Source organism: Chelonoidis abingdonii, chromosome 4, assembly GCF_003597395.2.
Source record: "Chelonoidis abingdonii isolate Lonesome George chromosome 4, CheloAbing_2.0, whole genome shotgun sequence".
NCBI classification, from domain to species: Eukaryota; Metazoa; Chordata; order Testudines; family Testudinidae; genus Chelonoidis; species Chelonoidis abingdonii.
The window spans coordinates 109,419,616-109,446,153 of record NC_133772.1 but is presented as its reverse complement, the minus strand read 5'-3'; the positions used below and the strand labels follow the sequence as shown (position 1 = coordinate 109,446,153).

General features: G+C 39.6%; 1 protein-coding gene across 2 annotated transcripts; it reads left to right on the top strand.

Annotated features, from left to right (window-relative positions):
* The first annotated feature begins 29 nt into the window (after positions 1-29).
* On the top strand, positions 30-26,538 carry FBXO33 (F-box protein 33). 2 transcript variants are annotated; one of them, XM_032801955.2, is made up of 4 exons: positions 110-540; positions 13,897-14,007; positions 18,956-19,641; positions 24,539-26,538. In XM_032801955.2, exons 1-4 carry the CDS (start codon positions 125-127, stop codon positions 24,808-24,810), a joined length of 1,485 nt encoding a protein of 494 aa, XP_032657846.2. In that variant the 5' UTR covers positions 110-124; the 3' UTR covers positions 24,811-26,538. The 2 variants fall into 2 exon arrangements, with proteins under 2 accessions (XP_032657847.2, XP_032657846.2); XM_032801956.2 differs by lacking the exon at positions 13,897-14,007 and having other exon boundaries at positions 30-540.

Here is a 26,538-nt window from a genome sequence, read left to right as displayed (position 1 = left end):
AGTCTCGGCCAGCCCCCGCCCCCTCCCCTAGTCATTGATGTTGTTGTTTTTGTCGCAGGAGGCGGAGGCGAGGCCGCGGCCTGGGGCTGCAGTAGCGGCAGTGGGGCTCGGGCCGGCGCCAGGCATGGCGGTGTGCGGGGAGGCGGTGGGCGCCGGCTCCCTGCCCAGCGAGCTGGTGGTTCACATCTTCTCGTTCCTGGCGGGCCCGGACCGGCTGCGGGCCTCGGCCGCCTGCTCGCACTGGCGGGAGTGTCTCTTCTACCCGGCCCTGTGGCCCCGGCTGCGCCTCAGCCTCCGCGTCTCCCCCGCCGAGCGCCCGCGCCTCGACTTCCTCATGCGCAAGTGCGGCTGGTTCGTGCGGGAGTTGCGCGTCCAGTTCGCCGCCGACAACTACCCGGGCGGCGGCGGCGGCGGCGGGGTCTGCGAGGGGGCGGCGGCCGCGGCCGAGGGGGAAACGCCGCTCTGCCCCCGCTGGCTGGACCTGCTGAGGACCTACCTGGAGTTAGTGCTGTGCGTGCTGAGTAGCGTCCGCAATAACAGGTACTGCGGGGCTCTCCGGCCCAGCCTGGCCCGCTCCCTGGCGCTAGCCAGCCGGGGGTGGGGGGAGACCTCTCAGGCCCAGCTCCTTCCAGCCTGCTTGGACCCAGACCCATTCCCTGGGGGGGATCTCGGGCCCGGCCCCCTGACCCTCCGCTGGGGGAATTCCCTCCTACCGGCCCCTTTCTTAGGGGCCCGCCCAGAGGGGTCCCCTTCTCCAGCCACGGGCTCCTGCTTGTGATCTGTTTGTAGAAACCTCTGGCTCTATAAACAGAAAAGGAAGGTTGGGGGAAAGAGTTCAGTAAAACTGCTTACCGAAAGTGTGTTCAACCAAATCCTGGAAACCAATTAAATTTCACCTGTGCATATTTTAAAATAAAGGTCATAATGGAGGCCGCAATGAGGAATAGATCGAGTACCGTATGTGCTGATACTTCATGAAGATAAATTGTGAAGTACCCGCAAACTGATAGCCGATGCACACATCAGGTTCCACAGTCATAGGAAGTGTGCAATTCAGCATGTAAGAAACTGTCCCAAACGAAGCTTTATTTGGTATCTGTGAAATGTAATTTCCATCACTTCTTATAGTGCAAACTCTCTGAAGTATTTCATAAACAGTATGTAAAACATATAGTAATAACTTGTTAAATTAGTGTCTTTGGAGTACTTTATCAAACAGTGTTAGGGTTACAATATGTAAAGTAACTTAAACATATTTTTCATTATATCATGTTAGCTGTGGAATATAAATATATAACATAAGGTATAGAAATCAATTAGCTGACAATTTACACTGGCCTGTGATAAGACACAAGGACAATTGGAGCTGCAATTCTTTTTGTCAAGAAAACAGAAAATGAAATCAAATGTAGGGAGGATCAGAGTTATAAGTTTGAATTCTGGTGCATATCTAGACTCCAGTCTTTCAAAATACTTCAGAGGCGTCTTCGTACTTTATTCATGCATGAACAGACCCAACAGATAAGTTGTAGTGAAAACACTAATGTACACATTACACTTTTGGTAATTTAAGCTGTTCCTCATACCACTAAGCTGTGATGTAACCTTGGTATTGAAAAATATATTAACTATCATAATAGCTCAGTTGCCTGATAGTAATTTTTGAAACAATTTAATCTCCTAATAGAAGGAATCTTATATTCAGTCAGAGAGAATCTATTAAAGATGAATGACCTTTAATTGTCTTTGATCTTGGGAGACGATGTTAGAGGAGGATGGTTCAATGGTTAAGATGCTAGTTTGGAACTTGGTAGGCCTTGATTCAATTCTGTGCTTTGCCACAGTCTTCCTGAACAGTGTTGGATTCTTATCTACTTGTTGCTAAGTTCTCCTTGTAAAATGGTGATAAGAGTACTTCCTTACCTTACTAGGATAATGGTAGCCATATAAACAACTAAGACAAAAAAGCAAGGGCCCATTAAGATGCTTCAGGGTTCCCCATCAATATTTGGCAAGGGTATGGCTGGAAAGGGATCCCCACCATTACACAATAAACAAGCTGTAAATGTTAACTTGAGTATCTTAGTCTTCCACAAACGGTAAATCAGCTTATCAGAAAAGTAAATACAGTGATGTACAAAATCAAAACGTGTTAGGGCTTCTATGGCTTTGGGGAGAAATCTTTTTTGTTTGGGTTTTTTCATGCTTTTTTTTCCTGAGTTGTAGCTAGAGAATAATGAATATAATCCCTCATTGGTTTTAGATGAGTACATATTTTTCATCTTCCTTTCAATTCCTCTGTGTAAAGCTTACTTTCTGAAAACCTCAGTTCTGCTCCAGCTCTGAACTGAGGACCCTAATCTTTATATTTTAGTACGTTTTACTCTATTCTTCCACTTGTCAACAGTTTAGGGCTGTCTGTCTCAATCATTGTTGTAAAGCTTTGTTACTATTCACTAGTTCTTTCTTGTTGGCCAACTTGAAAATACATCATCCAATAAGTGAAAACTTCTGTATCAAATATTGATCTATCAAACTGAGGTGTGAGAGTACAGCAGACACTACTGTCTGAACTTGATGTTTTTTGTAAGGTCCCTATTTATAATTAGGGCCCTACCAAATTCACAGTCCATTTTGGTCAATTTCATTGTCATAGGACTTCAAAAATAATAAATCTGAAATTTCATGGTGTTGTAATTGTAGGGGTCATCACTCACAAAGGACAGGGGCGTGGGGGGAAGGGGAGGCGAGGCGTCGCAAGGTTATTGTAGGGAAGGTTGTGGTACTGTTACCCTTACTTCTGCACTGCTAGTAGTAGCATATTGCCTTTAGAGGTGAGCAACTGGAGACTGGCAGCTGCTGGCCAGGAGCCAAGCTCTGAAGTGCAGAGCCACCGCCAGCAGCAGTGCAGAAGTAAGGATGGCATGGTGTGATATTACCACCCTTACTTCTATGCTGCTGCTGGTGAGACAGTGCCTTCAGAGCTGAGTGCCTGGCCAACAGCCGCTGCTCTCTGGCCAGCCAGCTCTGAAGGCAGCACCGAAGTAAGTGTGGTAATATTGTGAACCCTCCTGCCCCCCAAAAAAATAACCTTGTGGTCCACCTGCAACTCCCTTTTGCATCAGGACCCCTAATTTGAGAAACGCTGGTCTCCCCCATGAAATCTATATAGTAAAGGGTAAAAGGCCAGATTTCACGGTCCGTCATGTGTTTTTCATGGCTCTGAATTTGGTAAGGCCCTATTTATAATCCATAGTGCAGGAGTTCTTTTAAAAGGCCAAACAGTCTTTATTTCTGCATCACTACAATACTAACATTTTGTTGACTAATTTTTAAACACAGAGTGTGACTGACTTGGCAACAACGTAAATGTGAGTGGATTTCTAGTGTGCTGTCTCCCTATAAAAAGTACTCTCATACTACAGTGTATCATTACTGAAATTCACTACCTCTCTGCCGCTATCCCCTATTCCCCAAACACTTTATAACAAGTGCTTTTATATTAGGAGGGAGCTTTTGCTATTCTAAATCTGCGCTGCTTCTTTTTACATGCATCCTTTTCAAATTGGTGGATCCTTTAGACATTTCTTCAGTAAAATGTTTGCTTCTCTGTGCTACATGTTGATATAGCTAAAATAACGGCCTCCCCCATTTTATATAGCTCCTTTTAATTAAAATGAGTTGTGGTGGAGAAATGCCTTGGCATTTCAAGGTCCCTTGACAAAATGATCATTGTCTTGTTGCTAAGTTGTAATCAGGTGTCTTATTGTGGAGAATCTCCTGTCAATCCTTTTCACATTTAACTCCAGCAATTTAGTTCAGCCTCTGAAGTGTGCAGTGTCATGCACTATTCAAAATACAAGGTTCACAAAAAAATCACAGCATATAAAAACATTCAGTAGAAGTGATATAGTGAATGACTAACTTCAGATTCAGGTCATAACTATGTCACAGCATTGACAAGTTTTCCTTTGGTAACATTCAACTAGAACAGAATTCCATCTGAAATTTCCTTTCACAAATGAGAGGTGCTGCAGTAAATTGTAATGCATAATGTATGGACATGCAAATTTTACTGTTAGCCAAATTGCATATTTTAAGCTACATGGATCTTAAATGAATGTAAATAATTGGAGATGAAAAACATTGTGCTTATTCTGGTAGAGCCAGTTATACTATAGTTTCACTAACGCATAGATACTTCCCACCATAAATACCCAGAGCATAATACATGCTCCTCCTTTATTCCATCCTCATGACCATGTTTGAGTTTCATGCTAAAATGCTTGAGTTCTCAAATTTGTGTACACAAAAGTGTTGTCTTAAGTGATTTGGACTCTAAAAATTCAAATTGAGAACCCCAAATACCTAAGAGTATCTGTATTTGCTACAGACCGCTAATCTCAAACAAATTCTTGTTGTGAGTTGCTAAGGAAATGAACTTTGCTTCTCGTACTTTACTGTAGAAAATCACTAGCTTTTACCCATGATCATGCCAGACCAGTCTAACATCATTCTTTGACAGGGTTACTGGCCTAGTGGATGGGGGAAAGCTGTAGATATGATGTATCTTGATTTTAGTAAGTCTTTTGACACAGCACCAGGTGACATTCTCATAAGCAAGCTAGGGAAATGTGGTCCAAATGAAATTGCTATAAGGTGGGTGCAGACTGGTTGAAAAACTGGACTCGAAATACTTACCAATGGCTTACTGTCATACTGGGGGGATGTATCTAGTAGAGTCTCTCAGGGGTCTGTCCTTTGTCCAGCAATAGTTAATATATTAATGATTTGAATAATGGAAGAGAGAGTATGCTTATAAAATTTGAAGATAACAGCAAGCTGAGAGGAGTTGTTAGCACTTTGGAGGACAGGATTAGAATTCAAAACAACCCTGACTTATTGGAGAATTGGTCTGAAATCATCAAGATAAATTTATTAAAGACAAGTGCAAAGTATTGCAGTTAGGAAGGAGAGAAATCAAATGAACAGCTACAAAATGGAGAATAACTGTCTATTTGGTAGTACTGCTAGAAATGCATCTGCAGGTTATAGTGTCTCACAAATGGAGTGCGAGTCAACAGTGTGATGCAGTTGCAAAAAAGGCTAATATAATTCCAGTGTGTATTAATAACAGTTATTTATAAGACATGGGAGATAGAGCAGAACAGTTATTTGACACTGGTGAGGCCTCAGCTTGAGAGAGTCAAGAGGAGAGCAACAAAAAGTTAAAAGGTTTAGAAAACCTGATGTATGAGGAAGGGTTTTTAAAAAAACAAACAAACAAAAAAAAAAAACCTGGATGTGTTTTAGTCTTGAGAAAAGAAAACTGATAAAGGCCCTCAAATATGTTAAGGGCTGTAATAAAGAGAATGGTGATCAGTTTTTCTCCATGTCTACTGAAGGTAGGACAAGAAGTAATCAGCTTAATCTGCAGCAAGGAGATTGGTTAGATATTAAAGAAAAACTTTTGAAGTACTGGAATAGGCTTCTAAAGAAGGCTATGGCATTCCTGTCATTGGAGATTTTTAAGATTAGGTTGGACGGACACCAGTCAAGGATGATCTGTATATGCTTGGTCCTGCCCATTTGGTCTTCCGTCCAAGTACCAGCTTCTGAGATCAGATGAGATTGGGTGCATATACCTTCAGGCAAAAGCCACATTTCTCCATTGGTGGGGTAACTGAACCCAAGTCAACTGTTTGGAAAGCAGTTCTACTCATTGCTATACCACAAGTATGTCTAATAAGTTGCAGAAGTTCTAGTTTCTGTGTCAGTCATATCAAAGGCGGCATCAAAGGGAATGAGTGAAGATTGAGAGTCAGATGGTTCTTTTATGCTTCTTGGATGTCTTTCTGGCAATGAAACCAGAGAATCTGCCGCTCTGATTTCTTACCATTGTGGGGTAAGTGTTTGTTTTTATAAAATACAGTGCTAACTACTTCAACTTTGGTAAGTAAACTATCATGCCTTATTGTAGTCTTATAAATCAAACTTACTCTTTGCATTACTGTACTGTTCAATATAACTTTCAAAAAACTTTTAAGTGCAAAAAAATCTTTTAGATGACTGTATGGTTCTTTGAGGATATTTACCAAAGGACCTGAGGCAAGACAAATGTCAGCCTGTAAAACTAAAAAATAGTGAAGAATTTTGATGCTCTGTTGGGTACTGGATGATGATGTACACTTCTTCCACTAGCTAAATTATCCATACACTGTACAAAACAAAGCTGTAGACTTAAACAAAGCTGATTTTAAAGCAGATGATTATAGGAACCTTTGGGAAACAATTCTATGTAAAACTTTGCTAATTCTCACAGACTGGAAGGATTTAATGAATTACCATTACTAACAGTTGCTGACAAATGACACAAAATATACTGACAGTCTTGCTGCTGGAAATCACTTACATTCCAGAGGGCCATCTTATAAATCTTGTGTTTGATATTACAGGCATACAGATCCAGAATTACTGTAAATTTAATATTGTGAATGACAGTCTCCTAATACAAAACTTGTACTGTATTTAGCAGAAATGTTTCTTCATTCTTTATTATTGAGTACATGGGCATTAAAAAGGATCTTGATGTTCTGATAACGGTTCTACTCCTGCTGATTATTTTTGACCAGAAGTCAAAATCCTGTTTTGTAACAATATCTATCGCAACAAATTGTGAGGATCACAAAGGATTCTGACTTCTGATGAGGGAATGAGCAACAGGAACAGATCATCTCTTAAAACGATTCTAAGTAAGTAGCAGGTATGGGGAAACTTCCCATGAGTCATCAGAAGATCTATGCTCTTATTAAGATGGTTGTTTTTCAGGAAGATTATTTGGAGAGGGGGATGGCATAGAGGGAGAAATACTTGCTTTTTTTATTCTGCTGTGTTGAAATCCATAAGTGTAGTCTTACCCTGTCAGAGCCATTCTGAGGAAAAAGTAGGAAGGCGTTCATGTCTGTTGCTTGTTTCTCTCCCCTGTGAGATCCTAGCACATCCAGTTACCTGCCTGATCTGTATCAGTGTGGAGAGCAAGAATCTAGATTTTTAGTAAAACTCCAATGTGTCGGTATAATGTATCTTAAAGAATTTCAGGAATTAAATTGAGGCTCCAGGATTATTAAATAGGCCAAATATTCAGCATATTAAGGAAGTCAGAATGACCACATCTTTACTGAGGGTATGTCTACACTACGAGATTATTCCGATTTTACATTAACCAGTTTTGTAAAATAGATTGTATAAAGTCGAGTGCACATGGCCACACTAAGCACATTAATTCGGCGATGTGCATCCATGTATCGAGGCTAGTGTTGATTTCTGGAGCGTTGCACTTAGCTAGCTATCCCGTCGCTATCCTATAGTTCCTGCAGTCTCCACTGCCCATTGGAATTTTGGATTGAGATCCCAATGCATGATGGTGCAAAAACAGTGTCGCGGGTGATTCTGGGTAAATGTCGTCACTCATTTCTTCCTCTGTGAAAGCAACGGCAGACAATCATTTCGTGCCCTTTTTCCCTGGATTGCCCTGGCAGACGCCCTAGCGTGGCAACCATGGATCCCGTTTTGCCTTTTGTCACTGTCACCGTATGTTTACTGGATGCTGCTGACAGAGGCGGTACTGCAGTGCTACACAGCAGCATTATTTGCCATTGCAAGGTAGCAGAGATGGTTACCAGTCCTGTACGTCTGCTGCTGCCATTGTAAATTGGCGATGAGATGACGGTTATCAGTCGTTCTGTACCGTCTGCTGCTGTCATGGGTGCTCCTGGCTGGCCTTACTGAGGTCGGCCGGGGGCACAAGACAAAAATGGAATGACTCCCTGGTCATTCCCTCCTTTATGTTTTGTCTAAAAATAGAGATCAGTCCTGCCTAGAATATGGGGCAAGTGTACTAGAGAACCAGTGTATCAGAGAACCAGAGAGCACAGCCGCTCCAGTCAGATCCGCAGAAATGATGAGCTGCATGCCATTCTACGAGGGGTGCCCCTGCAACAACCCCACCCATTGATTCCTTCTCTCCCCAACCTTTCTGGGCTACCGTGCAGTGTCCCATTTGTGTGATGAAGTAATAAAGAATGCAGGAATAAGAAAACACTGACTTTTAGTGAGATAAAATGAGGGGAGGCAGCCTCCAGCTGCTATGATAGTCCAGGCATGACAGTTAAAGAATGCAGGACATTAAACGTGGGGGGATGGGAAAATGAGGGGGAGCAGCCTCCAGCTGCTATGATAGTCCAGGCAGTACAGAATCTTTTCTTTAGACATGAAAGGGGGGCTGGGGGCTGGAGCTCAGCCCCCAGTTGCTATGATGAGGACGGTTACCAGCCTTTCTGTACCATCTGCCGGAATGACCCGGAGTCATTCCTATTTTTACCCAGGCGCCCCGGCCGACCTCACCTGAGGCCAGCCAGGAGCACTCACGGGCTGATGATGACGATGGATAGCAGTCATATTGTACTGTCTGCCACGGGGAAGGAGGGGGGAGAGGATGCTGCTATTCAGCGCTGCAGCACCGTCTACCAGCAGCATGCAGTAGACATAGGGTGACATTGAAAAAAAGTCAAGAAAACGATTTTTTTCCCTTTTCTTTCACCGGGGGGGGGGAAGGGTAAATTGATGACATATACCCTGAAACACCCCGGACAATGTGTTTGACCCTACAGGCATTGGAGAGCTCAGCCAAGAATGCAAATGCTTTTCGGAGACTGCGGCCACCCGTGTTGATCAGAGCTTCACGCTGGGCAAACAGGAAATGAAATTCAAAAGTTCACGGGGCTTTTCCTGTTTACCTGGCCAGTGCATCCGAGTTCAGATTGCTGTCCAGAGCAGTCACAATGGTGCACTATGGGATACCGCCCGGAGGCCAATACCGTTGATTTGCGGCCACACTAATCCTAATCCGATACGGTAATACCGATTTCAGCGCTACTCCTCTCGTCGGGGAGGAGTACAGAAACCAATTTAAAGAGCCCTTTATATCGATATAAAGGGCCTCGTTGTGTGGACGGGTGCGGCCTCAAGCCTGGTCTACACTACATGTTTAAACTGATTTTAGCAGCATTAACCTGATAGGGATCAGTATTGTTCTCTTCATTTTCATTAATAATCTATAGGGGATATGAGTTCAGCATTGCTCAAACTTACAGGTGATAATGATCGTGTGGCTAGCAAATGCAAAAGAGAACAGAACTAAATCGCACTATAGCTGTCATTATTTACTTAAATAGTAAACTCTTTGAGGCAGAGACTTTCTAGTTTGTTTGTACAGTGTCTAGCACAAAGTGTTGCAGACATTTGCTGCTACTAATGTAATCTTGAAACAAAACAGTAGGCTATAAGTAGTAAGATGATACTGACTCTTAAACAGCCCCTATGTGCCCTGCAGTTCTGTGGGTGCATAATTAATCCCTTGTACAGCACTGTTTTCCAGATCAAAGCTTTTAAAAATAGAGTTTCTAGCCCTTATATATAATGTCTTCCCATCTTTCAAAGCATCTGCAGACTCAGGAACTGCCTCATTCATCTCAGTGACTTGATCTGAAATCTAAAGATGACAGTTTCATTCTCAGCATTACATATGATGCTGCCAATCATTTTAGCAGAAACATCCAGCCTTCGTACTTCCTTCATCATACTAAACTGACTCTCTGCTTCCTAGGGGCAAAAAACCCCAACTATCCCCCTTCTCTGCTGCCAAAATCTTGAGCTTTCCCCTCACCCAACAGTTTTATTTGCTGTAGTTAGGGGTCTTCAGTATGCCTCCGATTTTTATACTGAAAATGAGAATAGTCAGCATAAAATAGAATATCAAATAACTTGGGCTACTCTACTGATCATACTCATTTTTATATTTTAATTAAAACTTCCAAAGCTGTATATACAGGAACATTGTTGAAGTGTTTAGGTGTAGCTTGCTATGAAGTATTTGAGGCCTTGCTAGTAAGTCCCTCATTCACTTAGGAGAGGAAATAGGCAGCAGATACAACTATAGGAGACAGCTGTTAGGAAATCAGAGTAGGAAGTGATGACAGATCGCAGACTAAACAAGAGATTTCTAGTAGTGTTAGTGCACAGTGATTATACAGGGTGATATATTGGACCTAAAAATTAGGAAAGTGAGACATCCGCTCTACCTATCCTTGTTTCCACTGCAAGTGAAATATCTTATGAAGATTTAGTCATCTAGTAAAGTGCAGTGAAGAGCCCGGGGATGGTTCCCTGGTGCTGCAGCATGGGCTTTAGTTTGCTGATATTCACATAGTAAACTTAGGAACAGATTTTTGGATGTAGCACTTTTAAAGTTTTAAGTCCTGGAAGTGTGGTGACTTTTTGTTGAAGCATAAGGAAATTGTGCTGTTCCTCATCACATTTCTGGTGGTGTCAGTAGGAGCATTAAGTGACTGAAAAAAGGGTCTAAGAATGTGCCTTTGTCTAGGATTGTTCATGGCCATATTATTTATGTCTTTCTGCAATCGACCCTTTCTTCCTCATGCCACACATTGGACCAGTGCAGCTGTTCTAATTTTTTATACATATATCAGAATACATGTGTGAGATGACGCACCAGCACAGTACTAAAGCCTCATGGTTCTTCATCTCTACACTGGCACTGATCGTGCTGCCTCTCGGAATTGCTGTGGTGATGAAGTAGAAACATGTTACCTATAAAACAGCTGGAATAAGAGTTAATTTTGTACATTCTTCTATGTAAACTATAGATTAAATTATAGTGACCAAAATAAACAGATTGTTTGAACTCTTGCAATCCTCCAGATTTTCACTAGGATTCCTGGAAGGTCACACTACCAAAATAAAATGTTTTTAGAGTCCTAGGAATAAATTATACCTATAGAATATGTAAATATTTGAAGGAATCCTGTTAACTTTTGAAAAATGACATGCATGTTAAAAGTATGTCAGGTGGCATACCTGCATTGGAGCCTCCTATACCTTCTTTTGTGGTTTTACCATCATGTTTTTTAATGTCTTTTCCCTCACTGATTGTTGGAGGGCAGAGGGCACACAAATGGGAAAAATTGTCTGTATAGGGGAAGGTGAAACTGACCAATGTGCTCACACATGCATAAAATGAATGAATTTATATATTTGTGTATATTTTTATTAGGGCTGTTTGTTTTTTAAAATATTGCAATTGCAAGATGAAAAAATTGTGATTATTCAGTTTTAATCGCACTGTTAAATAATATAATACCAATTTAAATTTATTATAAATATTTTTGGATTTGTTTCTACATTTTGAAATGCATTGATTTCAGTTACACAGAATACAAAGTGTACAGTGCTTACTTTACATTTTTATTACAAATATCTTTTTACCGGGCAAATAAAAGAAATAGTATTTTTTCAATTAACCTCATACAAGTATTAGTGCAATCTCTCTACATTTGTAAGTTGCACTTTCATGATAATTACTTTTTACATAACTGCTCTCAGAAACAAAACAGTGTAAAACTTTAGAGCCTACAAGTACACTTAGTCCTTCTTCTTGTTCAGCCAATCGCCAAGACAAACAAATTTACATTATAGATAATTCTGCCTGCTTCTTAATTACGACTGAAAGTGAGAACAGGTGGATTCTGCTTGATAACGATCCAAAGCAGTGTGGACTGAAGGACCTTCATTTTCATCATCTGTCAGATGGCACCAAGAGAAAGTTGATTTTCTTTTTTGGTGTTTCGGATTCTGTAGTTCCCGCATCGGAGTGCTGCTCTTTTAAGACTTTTGACATCATGTTCCACACCTATTTTCAGAAATCTCATATTGGTACCTTCTTTGCGTTTTGTCAAATCTGCAGTGAAAGTGTTCTTAAATCTAACAATATATGCTGGGTCATCATCCGAGACTGCTGTAACATGAAATCTATGGCAGAAAGCGGGAACCATGGAGCAGGAGGCATACAGTTTTCCCCCCAGGAGTTCAGTCACAAATTTAATGCATTATTTTTTTAAGAGCATCATCAGCATGGAAGCATTTCCTCTTGTATAGTGGTCAAATCATGAAGAGGCATATGAATGTTTAACATAATGGCATGTAAATACCTTGCAGTGCAGGCTACAACAATGCAAATATTTGTAATAAAAAATATTATAAGTGAGCATTGTTTATTTTGTATTCTGTGTTGTAATTAAAGTCAATATATTTGAAAATGTAGAAAAAATCCAAAAATTTTACAGTAGAACCTCAGTGTTACAAACATACCTCCTGTGGAACCAGAAGTATGCAATAAAGCAGCAACAGAGACCTTCCTTCTCCCAGAAAAGCAAATACAGTACAGAACTGTGATCACAAACTGTCAAACTTTTTAAAACTTTCCCTTTTATAGTAAAGTAAGGAAACTGTTTCTGTGCTTTCATTTAAATTAAGATAGAGAGCATTTTTCTTCTGTCTAGTAAAGTTTCAAAGCTGTATTAAGTCAATGTTCAGTTGTGAACTTTTGAAAGAACAAACATGACATGTTGTTCAAAGTTACAAACACCATCAGAGTTATGAATAGTGACTTTCTGTGACTTCTGCAATGGTCAGTGTGGCTGAACCCAGAGCCGCCCAGGCAGCTGACCCTCCAGTGAGTTGCTCAGGAGGCCCTGGGGACAGCCACAGCAGCCACTTGGACGGCCCCTCAGCCAGCTGCTGCAGGAAAGGCCCCGGTGCCAGCTGCATCAGCTGCTTCTCTGGAGCCTGGGGCTCACTTCCCCTCCCGTAAGATTCAATCGGTGGGGTTTATGGTATGAGTCATGGATAGGTCATGGGCTGTGATTTTTTGTTTCTTGCCTCTGATCTGTCCATGACTTTTACTAAAAATACCCATGATTAAATCTTAGCCTTAGTTATGAACAACCTCCATTCCTGAGGTATTCGTAACTCTTGAGGTTCTACCATATAATAAATGTACATTGGTATTCTATTGTTCAACCATTGGATTAAAACTGTGTAATCATGACCTTTTTTTAATCTAGTTAATTTGTTTTGTGTTAATTGAGTTAACTGTGATTTATTGATGGCCCTAAATATAGTTAGACATCATAATCTTGGATGTCTCTTTAAAAAAGCATATTGTGAATGATGGGCCACTGGATGAAGCATGTTACAAAAAACTATCTGTTGTCTGATACAACGTAAATTAAATGCTGATTTTCTTCAGACTTTCTTCAGTGACTGTCTTTGGCCTGGTCTACACCTAAAACCTAGGTGGACCTAGCTATGTTGTGTTGGGGTTGGGGAGGGAGTGTGGGGGATGGATTCATATCCAAGAGATGTAGTTAAGCCCCAGAATTCTTCCTTTGACCTAGCTATTGCCTCAGAGGGATGGATTGATTATGGTGACGGATGACCTCCTTCCATTGCTGAAGTAAATGTCTATGCTACAATGCTGCAGCACTATGTCTGTGCTGCTGTAGTTTAGACATAGCTTTAGAGTTCTAGGTGTTCAGCATTAAGTACAGCTTTTCATATAATGAAAAGCAGATACGTATACAATATCGTTGATGGGATTTTAAATAAATTTATAAGGACAAAAGTGGATAACATGCACTTAGATGTCACAAGGAGTATTGCTGATAACCTTCTGCTAGACAACTAGATACATATTCAGACTGTTATAGTAAGGTGACTCAAAACTGACCAAACTTGTTGCTTCTGCTCTTGATTTTGGCATTTCAAGATGCTCCCCTTGAAAAGCTCCATCTAAACTTTTAGTTTATTTGGAAGTTGTGTGTTTTGTCCCAAACTTATAGACAGTGCAACTCTTTCCAGCCTGGACGATACCTCCTGTGCATAAGTGTGCCCTTGCTACGTGTGTTCAAGAATTGTCCTTAACATTTCCCCACTGTTGCCTTACCTTCATGTGCAAACTAACAAAACCTATTTTTATAGGAACCTCCAGAAGTTAAGTCTTTTTGGGGATATAAGCATTCTGCAGCAACATGGAAGTATATCGAATACATACCTCGGCAAGGTGGACCCAGATGGCAAAAAGATTAAGCAGTAAGTTCTTCTGTACACACTAGCAAAAATATCATGCTGGTTCAAAGAACTGATAATGAGAATGCAGGATATTAGGTTGAAAAAGCTCCAGGTTGGTAGTGAGATTTCATCTCATTTCCGTTTTTGTGTTATCTGATGGTCATTGGGTGAGATATATGAGAAGAGTTGATCTTGGTTAAGCTTCTAGTGTCTTCATGTCACAAACCACCTTCAGTTGTCACATTTTTGGTAGTCTCTGCAGACAGTGCATGAAGACTACAATACTTTCACTCTTGCCCAGTGATGACTCTAAAACAGAATGCAGTGGTATTGGGGCCAGGGAGAGAGGAGCAGGGTTTCATTGGCACTGTATATACTGTTGCTGATCTGAGGCTGAGTGGAAAACTGCACTAGGAGTTGAAGTCACCTGACAAAATAAACACATATACAAGAAAAATGAATTTTAGGGAACAAGTGACTTTGAATAAGGTCGTGAGTGAACTCCAAATAAGGATTTATCATAAGACTCCATGCCTGTTTAAAATGAGAACTACTTATTTGCAGAATTATTCCTAAGGGCATGTCCATATAGGAAAGCTATATTGGTATAAGCTGAAGTGTGAACTTAAACTATTAATTATATCAGTATAACCCTCTTCTTCCCCTCCCCATCTCCAATGTGGACACTCTTTTTGCAGAATCAGAGTGGCTTTTTGTTTGGGTTTTTAAACTTATATCGAGGCTTGACAGAACTAATTTTTTTATTTTTTTTTTAAATGTTGCCAGATAACATCAAGGTTTACTTTTTTAAGCTTTTTTTATCTTAATCTATTTAAATTTTCACAATTGCGGGAAATTATGAGGGATGGGGTTCAGACAATAATTGTTTAATGACAGTAGATATTGAGATTCAAAAAGTTAAAACTTGATAACCGTTAAAATACAAATTGTCAACATGTCAAAATCTACAAAGTAAATATGCTTAAATGAACCTCTGTGTTCTCAAGTAGTATTTTTCTTTCTTTGCCTATCTGTACATTTTTATGATCGATGGAAATATGTTTTTGTCAGCTTGTGTGTATACTAAAATCGATATCCGTCCACAAAAATTCTAATCCTCCCAAGTCTGCTTATGCCCTTTTGGAAACGTGTAAGCTAAACTGAAAAGGCCATTCTTATTCTGGAACTAATGTCCGCACAGTGGGTTATGCTGGTATAACTGTAAAACTTGCCAGTGTAGACAAGCACTGAGTGCCAATGGGGGGTGGGCGGAGGAGAGGAAATCTGCTTATCCCAATATTCTAGGAGGGGAATGGGTAGGTACCCTTTCCTCATCCGTGTGCCTACAGCTAAAGTAGCTCTGGAACTATCATAGATATCTACAGATGGAGTGGTACAGGGGTAGGCAACCTATGGCACGCATGCCAGAGGCGGCACGTGAGCTGATTTTCAGTGGCACTCACACCGCCCGGATCCTGGCCACTGGTCTGAGGGGCTCTGCATTTTAATTTAATTTTAAATGAAGCTTCTTAAACATTTTAAAAACCTTATTTACTTTACTTACAACAATAGATTAGTTATATATTACAGACTTATGAAAAGAGACCCTCTAAAAATGTTAATGTATGACTGGCACGCAAAACCTTAAATTAGAGTGAATAAATGAAGATTCGGCACATCACTTCTGAAAGGTTGTAGACCCCTACGTACATAAACATTGAACTCTCTAATGCGTAGGTCCTGACTTTAATTTACAATATGGTGGAAATTCAGACATGCATTTCCTACCGTGTCTGTCACCCTGTTGTGCTTATGTAATACAGAAATTGAGATCAATGGGCGATATTATGTAACATTCATACTGTATTGTGGTACCGAGGCACAATTTTATAGATATCCAAGTAAAAGCTTTTACTGTGGTTGTGGTGGTCGTGGTTGTTTTTTAATAATATGTGTAGTGTTCTTCCTACGATGATGATTTGTTGCATGTAGAACAGTTTTATAGTGCATAGGTTTTTTATGCTCTATATTTGCAGTTCACTGTTTTAAATATAACTTTATACTACTTTTCTCTTTACAAATTCATTTTATTTAACCATTGCTATGGGGAAGTTCAATACATCATGTAAATGCAGTGAGTGCATTGTGTAGTTACAGAAAATATGTTCCACCATTGAATTAAATGTAACTATTTTAAAACTCTTATGCCTGAGATGTTACTTCATCGTCTAGCAGTTGTTAATTAATGTTAATTTTTCTAAAAATACCAATTGAGCCAATTTAAATAAGTGAATTTAGTGCTTAGGAATGATGCTGGGTTGACACTGCATTATCCAATGAACAGAAACAGCATCCTGCATAGTCCTAACAACGTCCCTCAATCCTGACTCAGGACCACTTTCAGCAGGGTGAAAATTCTAGTTCAGTCTCTGTCTATTCAGTCTTTTGGCTTTTCTTCTGACACTGTCAACAAGAATGCCACATAGTGCTAATTGTGGGTGGCTTTTCAATGGACTGGTAGCCATAGAAAACTGGACTGAGACCGCCAACTCTCTATCTTGTGCAGATTATTGAACAACTTTCAGAAACATTTAGTTACTATTGTTCTGAGACTACGTATTAAATTAGAAGTAGGGCTTATTCATCAGAAAAGTGTAGACAATTGAAATTCAGACATCCAGTCTGAAAATAAGATGAGGAAATTAATAGAAATTGGTACCTATGTAGTTAAACTTGTAGACCATAGCTTGAACTGTTAAATTTGTGCTCTCCAAGATTAGAGGTGCCATATTCAGTTAAAGGACTTACTGGAAGTGCATTGTTAAGATGAATGGCAGTGTAGTTGGATGATAACTTCATTGTGCTCCCTATTGGGCCTCATTTTTATTAGCCCAGTAGATGGTTATTGTGTAACATAAAATACCTTCAGTTGAGTTGTTTAAATATTTGAGATGTAGTTGAGTTAAAATGGGGTGGGTGGGACTAGAAGGGTTGGCTCAGCATTAGATAGCTAGAAAAATGTAGATGAAGTGTCTGTATAGTTTTTTGGGGGACATAGAGATGGCTAGTTTTGCCGCCAGAATCTAATTAGGTTTAAATTCAAGGATTTGTGTACTATTACCACTGAAATCTGCAGGGCACTTGAGTTTCTAAATGTTCAGCATCCCTGCTTTGAGTGGAAACTTACTTCTAGTCCAGAACAGTATTAGAAGCTACAACTGTGCAATTGTGGTTAATCCAATACAGTTTACGGTAATCAAAAGCAAAATGCTCAAATAGTATTTTAAACTATGTTGTTTTAAGATTAAACATGCATCAAGTCATTAGAGAAGCACAACTTAAATTATTAGGCATCAAATTGAGAGAACTGTACAAGAAAACTTTTAGGCATATGCAGTAATACCACATTGAACACGCATGCATTTCAAATTTACTGTTCATAAATATTGCAGAAGGAAGACTTATAAAATTAATTTAAAATATTAAATGTGTTTTTAAGTGACTATATACGATATTGCAAGATAAAATGTGCTAGAATGGTAAGCTCATCATAGCACCTTATTAAAGATATACATGCACATAGGCAATTTTTTCATTTTTAATTTTCTTATGAGATTAGATTCCCTTTACATAATGTTCTTTACTGCCTGTGTGTGTGTTGTATACACAGTGTATACTGTGTAGCAGTTTAGCTTAGAACCACTTGATTTTTGGCATGATTATCTTTTTAATTTTGTGTTACAGATCTTTGCGTTGCATTCCTTGATGCCTTTAAACAGGAACATATTTAACCTGACCCAGCTCCCCTGTTGCAAATACTATATTTTTCCTTCTTAAGTGAAAAGTGCTATAGATTGCACATGAAGGTATATATGCATGCATGTATATTAGAACACATACTGTGACTATGTGCTCAGAAGAGCATTTGTCAGTGGTGAGGAAGAGAAAAATCCAGCTGGGTTTTAGCAGCTGTGGGGGACGTGATCAAAGAATTTATTTAGAGCCAGTCCAGAGCATTTAGCTACACTGCTGAAGTTGTGTGATTCACAATTGTACATTCAAATCAAATTCCTTCCTCTCTTAGGTATGGTGTGTGAACTGAATATATAACTTAAAGATCTGTTCATAAAATGTTACAGGGATGGGACAGATGGTCAGGATAGATGCAGGATATCCCTCCTGTGTGGTGAGCGTGGGCCACTTTTTTTCCTCCAAAAAGGCACATACATCTGATACTCGGATATCTACTTTTAAAATATTGCCAGGCCCAAATCATACTCATCCCAACTTAAACTCTTATAATTGCTGGTAATTGTAGGAATGATCCAGTATGCACACATGAAAATATTTTAAGAACCACACTATTGTATGCACTTGAGAGAGGTGTAATGAATGTGGTCAGCTAACCAGTTTCAAATATTTCAAAACCAAATTTCTCCAAATCTGGCAAAAAGCATTAACACCTTTTTAGGGCTATATACTGTACATACTGAGCTTGCTGTTGGGCTGGGTGGGGCAAGGACTTCACTAGAGGTATCAGAGCATGAAGCATCAGAGGCTTTTTAAAGTAGTGGTTACTCATATCTGTATAACCCCAAAATGGCTGAATGGGTTCCCTTAAACTTTTGTTTTAAAAAAGTTTGGCGCTGAGAAATATGGGATACTTCTCTTCAAAGGGCAACATTTTCCACAAGAGCAATCAATACATGTGATGTATCATGGGAAGGGAATACAACTGCAGCATCATTTGAGTTTGGTAGAAGTTAAAGTAGTTTAGAGCCTGATTTTGCAGGTGTCATACATATAGAACTTTCACTGACTGCTCAAGGAGTTCTTCACATAGCACAGCTACAGAATTGCACCCTAACTGAAGAGGAGTCTTTCTTGAATAAATATAAATGCTATGCAGTTGTATTACCACATGAAGTCATATTTAATGGGGTCATTCTTTCTTATGTTTTTCTTGCAGAATACAACAGCTATTTGAAGAAATATTGGGCAATAGCAGGCAATTGAAGTGGCTGTCTTGTGGGTTTATGCTGCAAATAGTCACTCCCACATCATTGTCATCTTTATCAAACCCCATTGCCAACACCATGGAACACCTGAGTTTGCTGGACAACCACATCCCTGGTAATACCACTCTTATTACTGCAGTTGAATTGGAGCGCTTTGTGAATCTGCGCTCACTCGCCTTGGATTTCTGTGATTTTACAGCTGAAATGGCAAGAGTCCTGGCTGATAGCAACCATGTGCCTTTGCATCGACTCTCCCTTCTGGTCCACAAAATTTCCATAATGCACAAGTCCTTGGAAAACATGCCAGAAGATGAGAATTGGAAGGCACTGACACGCAACAGCACTAATCTTCGGGTCTATATTATGGCTTTTGATATCAAGAGTGATGACATGCTAAGAATTCTTAAGCCCAGTATCCCACTAGAGAGGATTCACTTTGACAGCTACATCACTTGTGTTTCAGGGGCTGTTGTTGACCTCATATCCAGGCAGTATGACAAGTTTCTCACTCATTTTATATTAATGAATGATGTGATAGATATGTCTGGTTTCCCAGATCTTAGTGACAACCGTAATGAAGATCCACTGGTTTTGTTAGCGTGGAGGTGCACAAGGCTCTCTCTCCTAGCAGTTCATGGTAGGTAATTCTGTGCCCAAACATAGTAAGTGACTTTGAATTTTTTTTATGCTTCAGTCTTATTTCTAAAAATCACAATCATACACTTTGTATTAATAACATTAGTTACTGCCCTAAAAAATCCTGCAGGAGATGTTAATTGTAGAAACTGTTTTATAAAGATACTGAAAAAAGGTTCTCATACCATCAAACTTGAAAGTGTAAAGTCATTCCACATACTGTAGTTAGTTATTCCATAACAAATCACGTAACTAGTAAGTTACTGATTGTAAACAAATTTTTCTATGCAACTCTGCTCTCACTTGGAGTTTACTAGGTTGCTTGTGTAAATGAGGATGACTGAGAATTTTTCTTGTAAGGGTCCAAAAAGAGGTGGTATATAATATTCTGTGCTCTGGAAAGCTTTATTTTGAATGTGTGGAGGATCTTTATTACATTAAACTATGTGTTATCCAGAGAGTATCTATGCTTGTGGATATGAGAATTGGAAATGTTTGCTGCTTAGCATTAGTCATTTTGCAGGGAGGGTTAGGTGATCTTACTTCCTGGTTGTAAATATGTATGGCCCACAATGAAGCTAGGGTGAGAGATGATGTGTATTACTCATCTAATGAGGATCTAGCAGCAGCTAACAGGCTGAAGTGTTGGCTGACAAAGTTTGGAATATATTCTCTCAGTTTGATCTACTTGCAGGAGGGAGAGTAGCATAAACTTCATTTCTCATCCCCTGAAGTAGTTTTAGGTGAGTGCCTGGCCAAATGCCTCCATACACTAGTCATAAATTGTCTGTACTAACTATTTTATTCCTGTAAACCTCTAATCCATTCTGAACTTACTCTTATGTATTATCTGACTTCAACTAGTGACCTGCAGCAGACAAAAGTATTCATTTAACAAATACAGGGAAATGACATACTAATGTAACACTAGTGTGGCTCTTCATATCTTATGTGGACCAGCTACAAAAGGTTTGAGTCTGCTAGTGCTTATAGATAATCCCGTGATCCACTCTATATGCGGGGACCCCTGCTCCTTCTTCAGACATCTTGCAGGATGGGGGGTGGTGTTTAATCCTTTAGCTCAAGTGGCAGAAGGTCATGTTTTTAGCATCAAAGGGCATGGGTTCAAACACCACTGTTTGCCCCAAAGTGGGGGGAGTCAGATACTTGCAAGAAAGTCTTCAGATGACAAACTTTAATTCTTTTCCATTGGAAATCAGATAGGGAAGATTAAATTCTTTGATTTTTTTTATAATCGCTATAAGTTTCCTAGAGTCAAATGTCAGTTCTAATTCTATGCAACCAGCATATTTGAGGCTGTCTACTCCACAGTTTGTCATCATAACTTAGGTCACTGAGGGGTGTGAATAAATCACTCATAGGAGCAACTTAAGTTACACCAACATAAGCACCAGTGTAGTGCTGTGTGGGTGGGAGAGCTTCGCCTGCCAGCATAGCTACTGTTGCTCGCAGGGGCTTGAGTAGTTAAGCCAATGAGAGAACTCTCTTCCATTGGTTTAGAGTGGCGACATTAGAGAGCTTACAGCAGTGCAGCTGTGCTGCTGTAAACTCTCTAGTATAGCTGTGCCCTAAGTGACTGAATATGATTTTAGGTGCTTCTAAAATTTAACAAAATTGTTATTGATTTGATGCAGTTATTATTCCAAAAACTTGGCTCACAGTACGGGGGGGGGAATTCAGACATCCTCCAAGACATATCTAATATAAAATAGCTGTGTAAATTTACAAGCTAACAAATCCAGCATCAGAATATATAGTGTTGTCACATGTCTATCCAGCAAACATTCAGGTAAAGCAATAGAAAAGCAAAATTTAAAGTTTTTAGTAAGCAGAGAATTGGAAATTACATAATTGTCAGATTTTTTTAGACTGTTTAAAAGATAGTAACTTAGTGTAACTTCTTATTGTCTATTAAGTGGGAGAAAAGAGAGATGCCCAAAGAGGTAAAAATCAGATCTCAAGATGCAATACTTTAAGTTGTTCTTCTCATAACTTGCCTAAATTGGGAAAATATGCTCTTCTTCTTTATGCTACCAGACTGCCTGGAAGTTATTTTGTCAGCTGGAATAAAAATAACGTCTAAGTTCTGTGTTAACTTAAAATATTTAAGAACTTGGAAGTGAACGCTACATTTTTGCTGTAACAGATTCCAAATGCAGCAGTTTATCTTAAGAATCAATTTTAGGTTTTTCAGAAAAGGCTAAAATATTCATATTGGATGCTCTGTTCTCCATAATTTCTACTGTTTTTTAAGGAAGCATTGTTTTTATTGTTCTTATAAACAGGACAGCTTCTAAACTTTCTTACAGTTCAGAAATCACAAGTTCTATCCTGTTAGGTCCCGAATGGCAGTAAAAAATGTCTCAGTGTTAACTTTAGAAGTGTGGGGTGTTTTTTTGGCTTTTGTTTAAAGGGAGTCTGACTTGTTGATAACTACATCTAATGTCATAGCAGCTAGAGGAGAGGCAGGGGAAGAGAATCTTGCATCCATTCCCTGTACTCTCAGAAGTTGTTAATGAAATCTATTTATACCTGTCCTCTCCTCTTGCAATTTGTCTAAGTACTTATATGTAACAATTACAAAACAAAAACCCTCTCAGGAACATGTAATGATAAAATAAACCTTTTTACGCTCAACACAGCAATTTTGTTCTTTATAGAAAACAAAAACCAAGTAGTGGGTTTTAGTGCCACTCACTAACAATTTAATCCCCTTCTATCTGATATCTTTCCCAAAAAAAGGCCGTTAAATGGCCTTCAAGCCAGAATGAACTATTCTGTAACTTAGTTGTGACAGCTCAGAGAATGGTGACTAGTCAGTAACTAGGATTTACTTGATCTGCATCTGTCTGGCTACTGTTTGTCACTTGATCAGGTAAGGCTGAAAGAAATCTACCTCACTAGTGCCTCTTGCAAAAGTGCTTTGTCACTGGGGCCTTAAGAATTTTGTGTGCTTTCACAGAGAAACATCTGCTGCCTACCTTAGAGTGAATCTTTCTGAAGCAATCAGAGTGAGGAAGTACCGAGGCAGTCTCGGGGGCTGAAAAGCAAGCCCACCTAGCTTGCCTGAAAAGGGGGGAGAATCTTCCCCGTGGGGCAAAGGCACTCCCTGAGTCAATCTTAGACTTTGGGGAAGAGGTGCTTCAAGATTTCATGATGTAAGGGATCTCTACAAAGCCCCCCGCCCACCCGCTGTGATGTGTTTGGTTGGATTGGGGTCCTTTCTGGCTTCTAAAATCTTACCAGAAGCATAGTCATTGCTTCCAGAGGTTAACATGAAAAGCTATGAGTCATGATAGCCGCCTTAGTATTTAGAAGGCTAATCCAGGGAATAGCGTTCCTCCAAATCATGTACCTGAATCATCCTTGTTTGGCTGCCCCGTTTGTTCTTGTGAGCGTTCTTGTTCTTTCTCTCAGTAAGGACCTGTTAATTCTGAATTATATAGTGGACTGGCCAAGTAGTACCTAAACGTGGAGTTCTTGATTGGGTTTGGTATCCTACAGCCTTCTATGCCTCCTGATGTTCCTTGTACATTGAGACTTCCAGCCCACTGCACTAGACAAGGGAAGCATCAGTGAGTGAACATTACAAAGTTGCCTCTTAAGAGTTCTTTGCTCTTTAGTTAGGCATTACCACTGATCATGTCAGCATCTGCAGATGCCCTGGACTGCAGAGTGCTTTGAGCAGTGTGTCTGTGGGAAGCTTCAGAGGCAATAGATGAAAGATTCTCATTCCCCTTTCTTCATCAAACTTGCTCATTTAATTCAGCCTCCACTGTCTTCTCCCCTTCCCCACTGAGATGTTTTCTCACAGGTTCCCTGCTATACAGAATCCACTATCTACATTGTTGAAGACCATTCCCGAGAGAGTCAAACCTTGTTTGTATTTACCAAATAACTTTCTGTGGCTTGGATGAGACTGCAGTTTCATCCGCTTTACTGGACTTTCCAAGTCCAGACTTCGACAAGAAAATTTGCATCTTAGGTGGGATGAAGAGTAAGCTTATAGCTACTTCATATTAGAAGGAATAAACTGGAGAAGCAAAGGGGAGAGCACCCTAAAGAGGAGGAAAATCCTGGATTGTGCTTAGTGGTATCAGTGAGGTAGGAGGAACTCAGCATGTTTTCTCAGCCAACCTACAGAAAGCAAGTTCACAAGTAATTGAGAATATAATTTGCCTTTTTCTTCACTTTCTGGGGGAAATACAATATGAACTTCTAGTAGGTAGCAGAGACAATTTTACAATTGTCATATTTAATTTCAGCTAAGATAATTTTGCAGTTGAGTGAAAAAGTTTTCAGCATTCAAGGGACTTGGTTTTCATGAAAAGTGCCATGATCTGTGAGGAAAGATCACGACTGCAAAAATGGAATCTGGTCATAGAAAATAGATCTAACTGTAACACAGCAAAATCAAACCTCTTCAGAATTCCTTTGTACTACAAACAGTTTTAATGCAGTTCTTACACCTATACTTTCACTTAAGATGATTAATCGTGCACTCTTCCTTGCACATGACACCTATAAACTGTCAAGTAGTTCAGGTCTAAAATATTTGGTTTGTCCCAGAGTCTAAATAAAAATGTGTAGGAATAGTAGTAGATTTATTTATTCTTTGTAGGAGGGGGCAGATACAACAAAGTTTGATGGGAAGGGGAACTACTTACAATGTTTTGACATTTTTTTCCTCTCTTGATAAGAATAAATGTGAGCCTTATGGCTTGTAACTTTTAAGAAATGCAGAAAAAAGGTTGCCAAATGGAAAAGAAGCAAAATCAGTTGGGGAAAAGGCATTCTGGTCAGGTTCTCAGGTTTTAAACACTTTAATAAAGCAGTTCTGCAATGAAGTGACAGCTTTTTTTCCCCCACCCTCCCAGGTTACACAGTGTGGGCACATAACCTCATTGCAATCGCTCGTCTTCGTGGTTCTGATTTGAAAGTGCTTGAAGTCACAGAAGAAAGCATTGATTTCGACCAAGGTGAACTGGCTGATCAGGATGTGGATCCAGTACATAACCTCATTGAGCAGGTATCCCTTGGACTGGGTCGACCTTGGCATGCAGTCATGGACATAGAATTACTCAGTGTCTTCACCGAGCCAACTCATCATTTTTATAGAGAGATGCAAAGCTTCAGTGAAGGCATTTAGCTCTTTTTTTTATTTACAGTTCCTGTGGTTACATATGCAAGTAGGATCCTATTATGTTTTTCAGTAGTGTGAATTAACCCCTTTTGTGCTGTGTTTAATCAGTATTAGATATATAGAATTATATATGTGTATTCTACTTCTTGATCAAAGAACGTAGTCGGGTATTGGTTTAGAAGCTGAAAGTGGCAACGTTTAGGGCTTTCACGGTTAATGGACTTGTCTACCAAACCTTATAGAGATACAGCCGAAGGTTGTCTGAGGTTGCCGGCTAACTATATTTTTTACTGAGTAACTGCATCTTCTATTATTTTACTATTATGTCGGAGTTTAGTGCTCAGGAGCCAGTTTTTAACTATCCATAGCCCAGTGGATTTGTATGCAATCATTGTCATATAATCTGGTAGTATGCTACGTATTAGGCTTTAAAAAAATAGAAGAAAAGACAACCCAGTGCCAGTTCATTGTAAACTTTCACTTCAATTTCACATGCAGTTTCTGAAGCATGAATTACTACTACTCCTCTACATTTTTTCTCATTTATTAAGCAGTCGTCTGTAGCACTGTGTAGTTTTTTCAGTTACTCACCTGAATTTGCGAGCTTTTAAAACTATAAATTGTAGGATTTCTGATCCTTTGAAAATTCATCATAGCTTCTTATTCTCATGATCTGTCAGTTTCTCCATATGAGTTAGCTTTGGGCCCAGATTTAAAAGGAAATATAAGTTTACACATTCCGATGGGGTAAAACCATAACAATGAAGATATAAATTTAAATGTACATTCTTGCAAACAAACATTAGTCGTGAAATCCCTAGCAACCAAGTCACTGGACTTTCTCTGTCAGCGCCTGTGTCAGCTGCCAAAGAATAGATTAAAAATGAAGAAGTGCCCACATGCTGGCAGGGGCAGGCCAACTATTGGTCTGCCAGATACTGCTAGATTGTAATATATAAGGTCGAATTTCGACCTGTGGTACACAGCTGTGCTGTGGCTCAGTCAGCAACCTCAGAACTCTTAAACAAACATGCACCTGTTTCACTGTGAATAGTGAATGTAAAGGAAGGAAAGGAAATAAATACAAAGCTTGTTCTATCACAGGTATGAGCTGCTATGATGCATGAAGAACATTCCATGAAGTATGTTTTAAAATCTTGTTATATCTGAGAGGCTTTAAAAGCCGATTTAACTGTTTCAGGGCAACCGCGGTACAGACGTGGTCTCTGTGAGACTTCCACCTGACCCCAGTTTTAAGTGGTACGAATGTTGTGCATTTAATGTTAAAGGACAGTCTGCAATAATTAAAGTAAGTGGCCAACGTGGGTGCCCAGCAGTGCTGAGACCTGGCTGCTATATTGTAAGCTTTGGAAAACACAATTTATGCAACAGATGTCCAGATATGATTCTATTTATGGAAAAAGTTTATATGTGTTTTACAAATGGTTTTACCATCTTATATTAAAATGACCTTTTGACAGGTGTGCGCTGTTTTGTCTCCAGTGAGCACATACCATGCGGATTTTATATGTACATCAGTAGAGTGAATCCACTGGCACAGTGTGTGTATATGCCAGATGTGGTGAGATTTTATCTTATAAATGTGATCAGATTAAAAAACTCCTGACAGAAAATGTAAGGAAACCAGCTGAATGTTTGAACTGATGACTGATGTTGTATGGTTTATGTTAAATGTATATTCTTTTAATCAATGAATAAAGCATTCAAAACTGA